Genomic DNA, 15,078 nt, shown 5'->3' with positions numbered 1-15,078 from the left:
TTTGAATATTCATTCTCTTAGCTTATTTGCAGTCTTTTCTCATTTTGTTTTTTGTCCATCTTATTGGTGTTTTCAAAAGAAGCAGCTTTTCGTTTTGTTAATCTTCTTGTTTTAAAAAAGTATGTTACTGATTTCTGCCCTCTGCTCTTTATTTCTGTACACTCAGTTGTAGTTTCTCTTGCCTGTCTCTTCTGGCCTCTTTCATCTTTATTGACTCCCTACCTCCACTAGCTTAAGTTGCAACATTTATCCCAAACTTTTGTTCTCAGCCTTCCTTTCTCCTTTGCTGGCCTCAACAATCCTTTCCTGGCTGTCAGTTAGACATCCCCATCAATGTGTCTCACCAAAAACCTGCTATTCTGCATTCACTCTTAAGTTGGTAAGAGTGGCGATATGATTAAAAACTTCAGTCAGGGCTCTGCCACTTATTAATGTGAGGTCTTGGATCAACTGAGCAACAACTCTGGGCTTTTTTGTTTCCTTTTCTTTTCAGAGAGAACTGTTGGGAGTACAGTTGATTCTGAGCAACACAGGTTTGCAGATTTTTTTTTTTTTCAGTAAACACAGTATAGTACTATAAATATATTTTCCTTACAATTTTCTTTTCCCTAGCTTACTTTATTATAAGAATACAGCATAATAATACATATAAGATGGAAAATGTGTGTTACAGTCAACTGTTAGTTAATTGAAAAGTTAAAAGTTATACATGGATTTTCAACTGTGAGGAGGGGGTCAGCATCCCAATCCCCACTTTGTTCAGGGGTCAACTGTATTAAATCAGAAGCCATGAAAGGTGCTTTGAACAACATTTAACATACCCTAGCCCTCAATAAATGTTAACTGCTTACTTCTAGCATTTCCAGTATTTTAATCATGTAAGTAATCTTTGCCTCATCCTAATTTTCACTTTGCCTCCTACTCCTCAAACCCAACTAAAAGTCTTTTAATTTTACCTCTGGAATGTCTTCTAAATATATTTGTATTTCTACTGTTCTAAAAGATGATTTTTCCCTCATATACTATTTGCAGTAGTATAAATATTCCTCATATCTTCCTGTTCCTTACATTTTTTGCTTTTTCTTCAGTCCTTCCTTCATGCTTGTATCAGCAATATCTTTCTCAGATAGAGATTTTAGGGGTGCCTGGGTGGCTCTGTTAAGTAGGTGCTTTTTGTTCAGATCCCAGAGTCCTGGGATCGAGTCCCATGTCAGGCTCTCTGCTCAGCGGGGAGTCTGCTTCTCCCTCAAATAAATTTTTTAAAAAGTAGTATAGTAAGATCTGTTCTTTTATCTCCAGCTTAGAAAACCTTCCTTTGTTATCAAGAGACTAAGGTGGAAAATCCTGAGCATACCATTCAAGGCCCACAGCCACCCGGTCCCTTCCTGGACCATGTTCTTGCATATCCAGATCATGTAGATTATCTAGAAGGTGTTTTCTCTCTGCCAAAATCCTATCCTTTTTTCCCAGCTTAGGTGCCAGTTCTTCCATGGAGCCGCCTTCTAGTCCCCAGCTAGAAAGTTACTCCCTGCTGGGGTTCCTATAACATTTTGTTTATATATCTATTATAATATATATAGATCATAAATATACATATTTATTTTATATATATATATATATATATATATATATATATATATTCCCCTACAATTCCTAATAACAATGCATTGCAAATATTTTCTGGGTTAGATGTGTTGAATTAAAATGTTCAGAAAACATTCTCAATTGAAAACTTAATTCTGGGGGTGCCTAGGTGGCTCGGTTGGGTATCTGCCTTCAGCTCAGGTCATGATCCCAGGGTCCTGGGATTGAGCCCCACAGTGAGCTCCCTGTTCAGTGGGGAGCCTGCTATCCCTCTCCCTCTGCCATTCACCCCACTTATGCTCTCTGGCTCTCTGTCAAGCAAATAAATAAAAACATTTTTTTAAAAACCTTAATCCTGCCTTGTTTTCAAGATATTATCTGTACCTATGCCAGATTTGATGAAAATCTGTTTCAGAAGTGGAACAGACACCCTGTAAATAAGCTCAAAATGCCAAACTATTCAGACAAATCTCGTTTTATTTTTAAATATGCATCTTCCAGAAAGGCACTAATATCTTCTCTCCCCTTCCCTTAAATTCTTCAATATCTGCTGTAAGTTGCCACAATAATTACATCAGTGGATCTTCTGTGTAAAATCTCCTCAGCTCTGTCAACTCTTACCCTGAATAAAGATTCTGATCTACTTTCCAAGCCTCACAATAGGAAATTTGCCAGCATAATTTAAAACTTACTGTAGCCTTCCTCCATGTCTAGTATAAACAGAAGGTTTGTTTGTTTGTTTGTTTTTAATTTGTTAGAGAGACAGAGTTCACAAATAGGCAGAGAGGCATGCAGAGAGAGCAGGGAAGCAGGCTCCCTGCTGAGCAGAGAGCCCGACGTGGGGCCCCGAGATCATGACCCAAGCCGAAGGCAGAGGCTTTAACCCACTGAGCCACCCAGGTGCCCCACGGAAGGTTTATTTTTAAAGAAAAATAGTTCAAAAGGGGCACTGCTGATAATCTGAATTTTGAATATTCCTCTTACCATGTTTTATTTACTATTTTCAAAACTGCTATTTTCAACTTTTTCACATCTGCTTTTATCATGGGAAGAGTAATATTTTAAAAGGTACAAAGTTGTTTTTCCTTAGTTTTATGGACCCCAATCACAGAAAGAGAGCACAAGGCCCTGCCAACAATCCTCTAAACATGATTGTTTTCCCCATTCCTACCTCCCATTTGTGTGTTTTTGTTTTTTGTGGGTTTTTTTTTTTTTTTCCTTTTTTGGTTGTTTTTGAATGGCTCTGGTAGGACAGGTACATTTTGTGAAATTAAAATTCTGAATAGATGGCCTTTCAATGCAGCAATTTCTTCTGCAGAACTCTGGTTATAAATTAGGAACCATTGGTCTCCTGTGGTTCTCAAAGTGAATACCTAGAGCAGCAGCACTAGGGTCTTGAAACAATGTTATAATCAGGCCCTGTCCCACACCTTCTAAATTAGAAACTGAGGTTGGGGCCCAACAAAATCTTCATAGCCCACTGTCCAAGCGGATACTGTTGCATGTTACCTTTGAGAGCCACTGGCCCGCAGTGGTGACTGAAGAGAAAAGGGTGTGTATGTGCGTCCAAGACCCGGAGCTCCAAATACCCTGCTAATGTGTAGAAACCCTATGGATATGAACCACTGTTACTGTGAGGAGTGATGATGGGCTAGGAAAGGTTTAGTATCCAGGGCAAAGGATCCCAAAGAACTCCCAAACAAAAGTTCTCCGGGCTTCCTTGGGAGATCACCAAGCCCTGTACCAATCAGGTGGCAGAATTCTCAGGAAGGATGGAAGTGAGATTCCATTCATTATTCACAAATATCTAGTGAACCTGTGGAGGCTTTCATGGATTGTAGGACTAAAGTAAGACTGCAGTCCATGTACCCTTGGAGCTTACCATACACATGGCACCAAACAACTCCTTCCTTTGGCTCTCCTTAGGAGCTCTAATACTAGAATACTGCTGCTCTATTCTGAATACTTTGAGGAAGTAAGGTCTTTCGGTTCTCCACCAAAAGTTTACTAACCTAAAACTTTTCCTAGTACTACATTTGCTCACTGCTTCTAGTTCTTGTTTCTCTGCCGGAGTTAAAAGGGCTAAGAATCAACATGTTGGCTGTGTATGACCATAGCTCAGTTTTCTTGTGATGAGAAGATGGGCCAAAAGAGAAACCTGATTACCTAGGGATATACAGTCACATCCTGACAACCCTACCTCAACCTTACTAGGAAACCAGAGAAGCAAGATAGCAATCAAAACCTCTTTAGCTCCACCTTCTTCTGAGACCCTAAATCCCAGCATGTATAGCTCCTGGCACAGAGGGGATCAGTACTAACCTTGATAAGTAAAATGACCTGTGCTCAAAAATGCACAGAGATCTGATCTTTTTAACACTCAGGTTCTTAAATATTTCTTAACTTTTTCTTTTTTGTTTTTTGGTTTTTTTGGTTTTTTGTTTGTTTGTTTTTTTCAAAGTAACCTCTACACCAAACGTGGGATTCAAACTCACAACCCTATGATCAAGAGTCACGTTCTCTACCAACTGAGCCAGCCACGTGCCCAATTCCTTGGTGAATTCTTAGGTATCCACTAATTTAGTCAGTGATAATTACTAAGCACCATTTGTGTGCCAAGCAATGTGGCCAGACAGGGGCGGCGGGGGGGGGGGGGGGTGCCGCGGTAAACAAGGAACAAGATGCAGTTCTGGCCTTTGAGGGCCCACAGTCTAGCGGGGGAGATTGCCAGGTGACTAGGCCATTGTAATACAAAGTGGTGCTAGATGCAACAGGAACAAAAGAACTACATCTAGCTCCGGTGAGCCAAACGTGGGGTGTGGGGCACAGGCAGGCAGGCATGGGATTCAGGGTGGATGAAACAGGCTAGAATTAGAGGGGGTTTTCACTTACCCCAGTTTCGCTTCACTCCTGTCCCTAGGACCCTTTCTATTATCTTAGTAACATCTTTATCTGTGAGGAACAGTCTTTGAGTCTCAAGGGAGAAATACTGATTACCACACAATCGCAAGTAATGCTACTGCAAGATTCTAGTGTGGGAATGAATAATAAATGCGCCTACCCAGTAACAGGAGTTGTGCAAGATAAAGCAGCTAAGACTTTGTTTTTAACCAAATGCCCTGGATGCTCCTTTCTTGTTATGGAACAAGGAGAACTTGATTATGATTCATAGAATCATACAGATAACTCTTCTATTACAGTATAGAGACATCCTTCACTGTTTTTGTTTCTCAATTCAAGTGGTGTCAGTATATTGCTTCATTTTTTAAAGTTGTCCCTTTTCCTTGATAAATTTCCAGTTTTCATAGTCAGTGAAGATATCCACACCCTTTCAGAATTAATGGTTCCATTTGCGATATCTGACATGAACACGCCATTTCTGCCTCGATGAAAATCTCTGCCTCTGAAGGCTGGGTTTGACAGCACCATTAACTCCCCGTGGAAACTTAACATTTTATCCAAAGGTAGGCTAGAACTCTGTTACCTTTACAGTATTTATTGGGAAACACACCCTTCAGAAGCTGGATGTTTAAACATTCATTTCTAAATGCTCACCTGGAAAAGCGTGTTTGGCCCTTGCAACCGGGCAGGACTCAGTGGAGCAACTGGACTAAGGCTGCTCCAGAAATGTATGCTGGATAGCAGTGGACTCGGGGTCAGAAGCAATCCATTTGGTGTCTGCGAAAGAAAACACAGATTTTGATTATTTGGCCATAATCAGCAGTGCGGCTAGGTACACTAGCCACGAACCCAGAAACAAGCCTTCCCATCTTAGGAAAATCTGACAACTATGTAATTTCTGCAAGGCTGCGCAGTTTAATCTTGTTCAGCTCTGATGGTATTAGCAATTTTATAAAGGAGAAAAATATGGACAAGTTATCTTCCCTAAACACTGAACACTGTAAAACTCAAGTTTATAGCAGTATTCATCCAGACGGTTCCTTCAATTTATTTCCCTTCCCACATTAAAGGTGATTTAGTATACAAAATGGGATTCTATGAAGGGGCCTTTTTAAAAAATATATATATATTTTCTTATTTTCCTCCAGTGGACATCCATTACACACATTTTAAAGGGCCTCTCGAGCTTCACTTTCATGGGCATCAATGGCCCTTTAAGATTTTAGTGCCTGATGTTAAAATACCCTGTAGCAGCTTCTGCAAAAATTCTGAACTGGGTTTTCCAAAGATTCCACTCCGGATATGAGGCTGATGAGAATTCATCTCCCTGGCAATGGTTTGGACGAGGAAAAAAATTCTTTCTTGTTAGATTGGGTGTAAAGCCGAAACTCTGGGTTTCCCAGGAGAGTGCCAAGGACTGCATTTGCTTGCACACACACAGCAGGAGACCTGGCCTGCAAGCGAGCTGAAGGACAGAAGAAACAACTCGCCCCAGCTGGTATGTCTGCATGGCTTTTATTCTCAGCCGAGGCAAACTCCCTGGCCCTTGGTGGTTTTGCACCTTTGCTGACTAGAAGGAGCCCCTCAGTGGTTTTGTGATGTCAATAAGGTGCTCTGTGTAAGAAGCACCACAGCAAAGGCGCCAGCATTGCCGATTACATCACTCTGGATGCTAAAGTGTTATTTTTTCCTAGAATTGGCCCCAGCAGCTTCGTTAATTATCGAGAATATCTGGCATAAACCTAAGTCGAAAGGTCTGTTCTGTTCCGCAGAAACAAACATCCAAAGGTTCTCAAACTGTGACGCTGCTGGAAGGCAAACTAATTTATACCATGTTAAGTCTTCGGTTCCGCAGCATTTCCTACACATGGAATAACCTATGAGGTTACTAGAATAAATACATGTTTTAGATAAGCTTCCCACTTCTAATCCAAGGCAGTTTTACACATATGCTGGGCCATCTGGTCTGGTGATTAAGACAACGCTTAAGCATGGGCTCTGCCAGGGTTCCGACCTCAGGACTACTATTTACCACCTAGGTAACCGCTCTATGCCTTGGTTTCCAAATCTATAAAATGGGGAGGAAAAAATGCCTACCTTAACGACTGCTAGGAAAATGAAATAAGATGGTGTACGTAAAGCTCTTAATATGTGCTTGGCACATAACAAATACTCAGAAGTGTTGATCACAAGTGTACCCAACATACTTATTCAATGAATTTCATCTGTTCATGGGAGAAGTTCTCAATGTATGTATAAAAGTACTCAGGGTTCTGAAACCAGCCAAGTCAGCCAGTACCTTCAAGGCTCCTCTCAGTCATATTAGGCTGAAGTCCAGAAACTCATGTCATCTGAGAACTAACATTTGCTTGTTACTCTGGAACGAAAATCCAGCCACATTATGCCACGTTAACATTAAAAAAAAACAGTGTGTTCAGGACCTCCAGTTTACCTACCAATGAAGGTCCCAAAGCTCTTAAGAGACAGTAAGTCTTCTAGATTACAAAACCTACCTTTCTCTTATTCATGGCCATAAATACACATCCACTCCATTTTAATCCTTTGAGCAATACATGAAGTTTTATTTTAGTCTAAAATGTGTACCCAGGTCTGGATGTGAGATGTTTGCACATCTGTTTCAAAGGGATACAGGACGTACTCAGAATATAGTAGTCTTCTGTTTCCCATGTTTAATCTTTTGGAATATCTTTTATAACATATGCAAATAACTATTGTGAAATGACTTCATTCACTTTTCTCCCCACCCCGACCCCTCTTTCTCCCTGAAGATCCTGTGGCTGTAACGAAAAAATTATTTGGTTGCTCTTTTAAGGAATGTTCCTATTAATGCTCACCTTGGGTAATCTCCAATACAGTGTGAGTTTTTGGAGCCTCTTTCCACAAGCTCCTGGAATCAAGGTGGGCTGGGCCTAAGGGCTAGACACTAAAGAAAGAAGCCAGAGCAAAATGCATGCTTCCTCTTCCTTCACCAAAAAAATACTTTAGCAAATGGGCTCTTTTGAATGGCAAACAGGGAGTTCCTGATCCCACCAGCTGCAGGGAAAGAGAAGCCCTAGGATCTGAGGCAAAGGTCATTGATGTTCAAGGGGAAAGACCATCTAACCAGGATCTTGTTTTCATCCTCAACTCAGTTCTTCTTCCACATAATACAGTCTCCTACAAAGCCTGCACATTCAAGTTAAACCTGGTGAGCTGGCATTGCCCAGACATCCCCCATCTTTGTGCCCTGGTTCATGGCCCTCTGCCTGGACCACGTCCTCAGACCTCTTCCTCTTTCCTATCCCTGCCTCCCTCTGCCCATGAACACTCCACCTCCTCAAAGGAGACTTTTCTGCTTTTCCCTCCATCAAGTGACAGTTCTCTTTTTCCTGAATCTTTGTAACACTTTATAACCCCTTTTTCCCTTAACAATTTCTGTGTCATATTATGGTAATTTGCATATTCTTTTTATACTTTTTTCTGTAGCCTTTAAGGTAGCATGCTTATCTTTATTCCTCCTATAGTACACGTTTTCTAAATACTTGATGAGCTGAAGCGATCTGTAGCTCTAGGTATGTGACTGTTGGACATACCTGTTATGACCTGTTGGAATGCCACTGTCCACTGGAATGCCCATGTTCAAACTGAACACCTCACATTCTTTCCAAGTCTAGTGTTTCTTAGGACTCCTCCATTTCTATCAACAATACCAGCCATTTATCCACTCAAAAGTACAGAGTGCATGATAATGTATCAGGTGCCAGAGATACAATGATAAAACAAGACATGATCCATGGACTTATAGCCCTGTCTACAATCCAGCATCCTCGTCACTGAGATGCAAAATGACCTCCCACTTGCTACAACATCTGGGGACGACCTGTGGATCCTTCTTTGAACTGACTCTGATTTTTGCCCCCCATTTCCATTCCTGCTGCGTTCAAGGTCCTATATGCTTAGAGATGGCATTCAGTAAATGCCTCCTAAACCAGCTGCTGTACCTCTGGTCCCTCTTTCTATCTATTCTGAGCACCGCCACCAAATCAGTCACCCTAAGATGCTATTTGAAATTCTTCCAGTTTCAGGGGAAAAAAATTCCTTAGCCACAATTCTAGGTTCCCCCATAACCTAGTTTCATAGTCTTCTTAACTTCTCTAGATGAACCTTCCTACATGGCTTGATGTGTCCTGAACACTAAAGAATTCCAACCCACCAGTTCTTCAGCACTCGTTCCAGAACTTCCCTGACTACGTAACCTACATTTCCCCGCGCTAGACACGTTCCATGGGTGATCTCATCCATTTCCATGATTTTAAGCACCCCTTACATGTTGGTGACTCCCTAACTTATCTCCAGGCCCAAACTCCTCAGCTCTAGCTGCATGTATGTAGCTGGATGTTTGCTCCTTTATGTCCTATAGACTTATCAGCCCAAAATGAACTTGTAATCAACCTTTCACCATGAGCTGATTCTTCCTCCCATGCTCCTCATAGTTAATTCCTGGCTCTCCCCTACAACCTTCACACCTGATTAGTCACCAAATCCTATGGACAATTCCTTATGCCTCTCTCAGATCTGTCTCCTGTGGCCCCATCCCAGGGTCACAGCCTTAGATCTAGATCCTCCTTGTCTTTCATCTGGAATATTATCATAGTATCCTAACTGGGTCCAGCCTCACTCCCACCCTAATCTACATCATCAGGATGACTTCTAAAACACAACTCTATGTTACTCATGCCCCATTTCCCACTGCGTCCTTCACCTTTGGAATTTATCCCTCCATGCCTTATTAAACTACTGTACTGCCCCTACATAGTAAGCTAGTTCACATCTTTATGGCTTGCTGCTCCTCTGCCTACAATATCCTCCTCACCTTACGTGCCAGATGACTGCTACCGATCCTTCAACACCCTGCCCAAGTGTGAACATGTCTCCCATGAAACTCTGTCAATATTCTTCCCCATCCTCAGCAGCATTAATACTTTCTTCCTTAGTATTTCTTTTGTACTGATTTGGGACATTATATTAAACCATTTAAGGCAAGTTATGAGCTATTTACATCTAACTGACGTTCATATCCCCAGCTCCAAGCACAGCAGCTACACATGATAGGTGCTCAATTCCTATATGCTGAATTGAACTAAACGATCTTTCCCTCTTCTGTTCCTAATGGTGCTTTTCTGCACTGTGTATCTGACTCTTGCCACGTGCTGTTGTCTATCTGTATGCCTTGTCTTGGCTAGGTTAGAAGGTCTTAAAAATAGGCACTGTATATACTTCTGGTATCCTTTCAGTGATCTGCAAATAATGTAAATATTTGCTGAAAGACTCTTAAAAGGAATTATTGTATCTCTCGAGTTAAAACCCCAGCAAGCTGGTAATTTCCTATCAAAACAAGTCTAAAAGTTCCTCAGCCAGTTTTCAGAGACATCTGTCATTTCACATCACCCTAAGTTCTATTGCCCCATATTCTTCACCTATTGGACAGCAAGCTATAAGCTCAGGAGAGCAGGAACTGTCTGTCTTGCTCGCCTCTGTACACCCCAATCACTAGCAAATGGTAGGTGTTTACCAGTTATCTCCCAACAAGAACTATTTGCAGATTATTTGATTTGATAATTTGAGGTACCAAGACTTTGGTAAGTCTTTTGGGCTTTAGAAAATAAAGGAGAGGAAATCAGGGTGTTCATTTAACATTTTGTTGTACCAACAAACATCACAAATCTTAGTCTCTCATGGACGCCAACAGAATCCATGACAGTGCCATTCTGGGGTTAAAAACAAATCCTCAACCAAAAAGGTAACTACTTCTGGAGACTCCCGGAGTTGCCCAAATTCAATAAAAACATCAATTTTGAAGACTTTAAAAGAGAAGTTCAATCACACATAAGTCTGCATAGCACTGACTCTGCTGATCTTAATGAAAGGGGGACCCGAACTCCCTAAGAGTCTAAAGTAGGTGTCGTCAGTGGTAGGAGGGGAAAAAGGAGTAGGAGCAGAGCTGGAGAGCAGGCAGTGGGACCATGATGGCAACAGATAGAGATGAGAAGCTCCAAGGTGGAAAGTGGGAGGGTTCTACCACAGTTCCTTTATCTTGGGCATTCAGAGCCCAGGGTAGGAAGAAACTTCAGCTGGAATGTCAGTCACGCAGAACTCTACCAGCAACATCATTCACCACAAAGAGCTTCTAAAAGGACAACCTCTCCTATAGGGTCAGTATAGAGAAAGCTGGACGCTAAGCTGGAGAAATGTTGTAGAGAGTGGGATGAAGGGAAAAAACAAACTTTCATCCTCTTGTGATAATGGCCTAGGAGACAATAAGATGAGAGCCTATTCCAGAGCAGAGCTCCTCAGGGAACACATCCATTTTACTCCAAATTCCCACCTGATGATTTTGGCCCAAAGCTGTTACATCTACCAGTAAATGAAAGGAGGTTCTCGCATTGCGGTCCTCTGCCAGCTGTCTCTACTCAATTAGTGCCATTCAAGGCTGCCGCTAATCAAACAGCCTGGGGCATGCATGCTCAGACTCTGACGGTGAGTTCATGCCCCAGTGCCCGCATATATCCAAGTTCAGCATCTTAAACATCACACATGAGATTAACAGAGGCCTTGGCATGAATGAAGGGAAAAGCAATGCGCCAACCACTAATTCTGAACTAACTACATTGCTAAGAGATGAGGAGGGAGACAATGAACAGAAGAGGCAAATGGAAGGAAGAGGGACAGAGGACACCAAGGTGCAGAAGATACAGAGAACTGGAAGTTCTAACTGGCACTCTTTAGGCTTCCATGGTGCCTGGCTAGGAATCATGAGGGTTTCGCATCCTGGCCCCTCCCTCATCTCAATATCTATAGCTCATGCCATAAGAGAGAACATCCTTGCTTTTCTACCAACAGTCCAATATGACCTCTGGCTGAGCTCCAACTACATCGCTTCTCGGTACACAGCTGGCTTTTGTATTCTCTGCCCTCAGTTCCTCGTAGTCCGTGCTTGACGGGAGTCTGAATGATCATCATGTCTGTCTATATTTGTAATCTTGGATCCTTAAAAAATCAAGAGTAATCTCAGCTGCACTGTACAGATCCCAGCAAATGCACTACAAGTATTTTCGATGGGAATGGAGATTATGGTTTTGGGTGAGTGGCAGAACAACGAACATTTTTTCATGTACACCATAGATGACATTTCAAATCTAAATTTGGACCTATGCAAGGTAGGTGGTTTAATATGATCCTCAAAGGGAAAAGTAACCACATGACCCCAGTTCACACCAAGACCCTCTTAATCCTACCCTTCCTTCTGCCATATTTCTATCTGAAAATAACTGGGAATTATTCTCAGGATAAGATAAAATATAAACAAACAGTTCTTGAGATAAACTATATCCCTGGGAACTTCATTTTCAGGGTATCAAGTTATTAGAGCACACCTTTCATTTCTTCTAAAGCCAACTGTTAAGAAAAGTTGATAGGACAGTCCCGCCGGTAACAAAATGTTTACATGCAAACAGTGTCACGTTGCACACAGCACACTCCACCGAGGAAAGTAATTTCTGCAGTCGAAAATACTAAGGTAGGAGGGAAACCAATGAACTGTGAGAATGAGACACCACTGCTGCCTGTGGGAGAAAAGCCCCAAGTCTCCTTCAGGAGAGGAAACCCCCAGAATTGACCTGGAAGTAAAGGGAAGGCTTTCACTCGTGCCCTCTGCGGGGATTGCAGGGAAATGGGCTCACTCTTTAGGATGAGACGGGCTGCTGGAGGTGACCTTGCTTCAGACTGTCCCCTGAGGATGAACCGTGGCTCAAGGCTTAGTTTTTTGTTTTTTGGGTTTTGTCGAGATTTTATTTATTTTCAGAGAGATCACAAGTAGGCAGAGAGGCAGGCGGGGGGTGGGGTGGGGTGGGGAGCAGGCTCCCTGCTGAGCAGAGAGCCAGATTCGAGGCTCAATCCCAGGACTCTGAGATCATGACCTGAGCTGAAGGCAGAGACTTAACCCACTGAGCCACCCAGGCGCCCTCAAGGCTTAGTTGACGAGTCACTCAAAGCAGCTCCTGGGGGAGCGAAATCTCTGAGAATCCAAATCCTACATTGATTTCTAGGCCCACCTTAAAGAGCTGGAGGATTGTCAAGCCCAGACAGGTGTAACTGTTCTGTCCGATCTCCGAGAAACCACTTGGGTGAATGAATATCCCACCCGAGTCCTGCCCTTTCTCTGCTCTCTCCCTCCCTGTGGCCACCCTTGGCTGCACTGGGTACAGAGCTGACACTGCTAGAAGGTGAGGGAATTCAAGTCCTGAGATGACACCGTCTCCCAAAGCCAACCCTTAACTCCTCTCACTCCACTTAGCACGACCTTGTAGCCACCCCGGCCCCTCGGCTTGATCCAAAAGCACTCTCAGCCAGACACCTTACATCTACTATCCTGTCATGGCACCAGACCCCTGCCCTTGCCCTCTCTCTCCTCAGGAAGCCCTGGTCCCCTTTCTTAGACTCCCTGGTACCAGCTCACAAGCAAGGTCCTACCCTTGCAGCTTGGCTGAGGACCATTCACTCTCATCTGCCCAAGGCGCAAGTCCTCTCTTAAAGCATCTAGCTTTCCAATGCTTTCCCCTCTCCTGTTTTAGGCTGTTCTAGAAGTTCCTGTCTCCCAGTCCTGAGTTGAGTATCCCCTTGTTCACATCCACATTCTATCCCGGCCTCACGTCAAGGTACGCTCCTCCCCTCGGCCCAACCATAACCTTCCTCAGTCCCACTAGGCAGAGCAACCCTAAATTCACTGTGTCCAGATCCAAAACTCCAGGGCCAGCCTGAGCAGCTTTCCTGAGACAACAGGACTGGCCATCTGTTCGGAGATGGTGATGCAGGCTCACAGAGAAAGCAGATACGGAAATCTGAATTGGCCTTGGTCTGGCTTGAGATCTTTCTAAACCTTATAGCTGTGAACACAAAGGAGGCCAAGGGAGGAGATACTCAGGTCACGCCTACCACCCCCCCCAACCCCCACCAACTTCTCAAGTTACTTCTCTGAGTTACTCACTCAGCAGCCCCTAGTCCCTGGACAGTTTTGTTTGATCAGAAAATGCCTGATCAATAGCACATATGCTCATTCTGACCAGTAACTGAGCCCTGACCAGTAACTGAGCCCTGACCAGTAACTGCCCCCTCCATGGTGGCAGCTCAGTAGCACTAGCTCACAAGCTGGGGCAGACACAAAATCCTTGGGACACAATCAGTTTGGGAGAAGCCATGGAGAGGAGAGTAGCCAAGAGCTGCTCTCAGTTGTTTGGCAGACTCCACAGATGGTTACGCTCAGGGACAACTGGAGGTTTTCCCAGTGGGCACGCCAAGAACATTTTATTTAAGAGCGTGGATTCTGGAGCAGGAGAACCAGGTTCAAATTTGCTCCTCCCACCTGCTAGCTGTGAGACCTTGGATGAGCTACTTTACCTCAGTGCCTCATTTACCTCAGGTGGAAAAATGGGACAGAAGAGCATCTACTTTATGGGCCAGCCACGAAGAATGACTGGAGTGGTGCGTGCGAAGTGTCTGGAACAGTGACCAGCAAACGTGAGCCCCTGTGACACTGCTGCCCCTTCTGACGGCTACGGCAGGGTTGGTGATGGCAACGAGATCAGGGGCAGGTGAGGGAGCGCCCACTGGCCTCACGGTCCCGGAAGGATACCTGCCAGCTATAGCTCTCTCGGACCATGGCGGTTATCCCATCCCGTCCTCCCAATAATCCATTTCACAGATGTGGAAACAGCAGAGAGCAAGCGCCCACTGTCTCAGGGCTCCCCAGCAGTGTAGCCAGGAACCAAATCTGGTCTGTGACACCAAAGCCAATGTGCTTCACCTCTGCCACCAAAGTGTGTCCAATTTTCCAGAGGAAGCAGAAATAGACTTGACCAACCCCCCAGCTCTGCCTTTGCCCTGCGAACGCCAGCTGGACAAGAAAAAGCATGTGCATATGATATTTAAAGGAAAAGGCTGCCTTCTCGTAGAGGAGTTAATGATGGGTTTTCTCAGAATAGCATTTCTTTTGCTGAAGATTCTTCCTCACTGCTTGGTGTGGCCCTGACGTGTGGGACAATGCAGATCCTCCCAGACGAACCCAATGGCAGCGTCACTTAACATCTATCTTCTCAGTTACAGAAAGCAAATGGCTACTTATCAGATGCCCCCCAGAGAGGACCCATCATAGAAATTTCATGAAGCTCAGGGGCACCTGGATAGATCAGTCGGCTAAGTGTCCGACTCTTGACTTCGGCTCAAGTCGTGATCTCAGGGTTGTGAGATCGAGCCCCATGTCGGGCTCCGCGCTGGGCGTGGAGCCTGGTTAAGATTCTCTCTCTCTGCTCCTCCACCCTCCTTTCTCTCCCTTAAAAAACAAAACAAAACAAAAAAAGATCTCTTAAAGCCCAAATGCCTTCTGAAATGTCACTTGGTCTGCTCGACTTTCCCTAGGAAGATATTTGGATCTGCTTGGAAGCCCCGAGTGATGTTCCATAATTGGATCACCTTCAGCCACTGAAAGCAAGAAACCAGGGAAGCATCCCACCGTAACCAATATCCCAAACCTCTTCTCTT

The 15,078-nt window shown here is 43.8% G+C and overlaps 1 protein-coding gene across 1 annotated transcript in view; it reads right to left on the bottom strand.

Moving 5' to 3' along the window:
- Positions 1 to 15,078, bottom strand: part of ELK3 (ETS transcription factor ELK3) — a 68,880-nt gene that overhangs the window by 4,104 nt on the left and 49,698 nt on the right. The window contains exon 4 of the mRNA XM_059186579.1: positions 5,140 to 5,262. Coding sequence (XP_059042562.1) covers positions 5,140 to 5,262 — 123 coding nt within the window. The remainder of the gene's footprint in view (positions 1 to 5,139; positions 5,263 to 15,078) is intronic.

The sequence above is a fragment of the Mustela lutreola genome, chromosome 8 (genome assembly GCF_030435805.1).
Source record: "Mustela lutreola isolate mMusLut2 chromosome 8, mMusLut2.pri, whole genome shotgun sequence".
Lineage (NCBI taxonomy): Eukaryota > Metazoa > Chordata > Mammalia > Carnivora > Mustelidae > Mustela > Mustela lutreola.
This window is presented reverse-complemented; position numbering and strand designations above follow the sequence as displayed.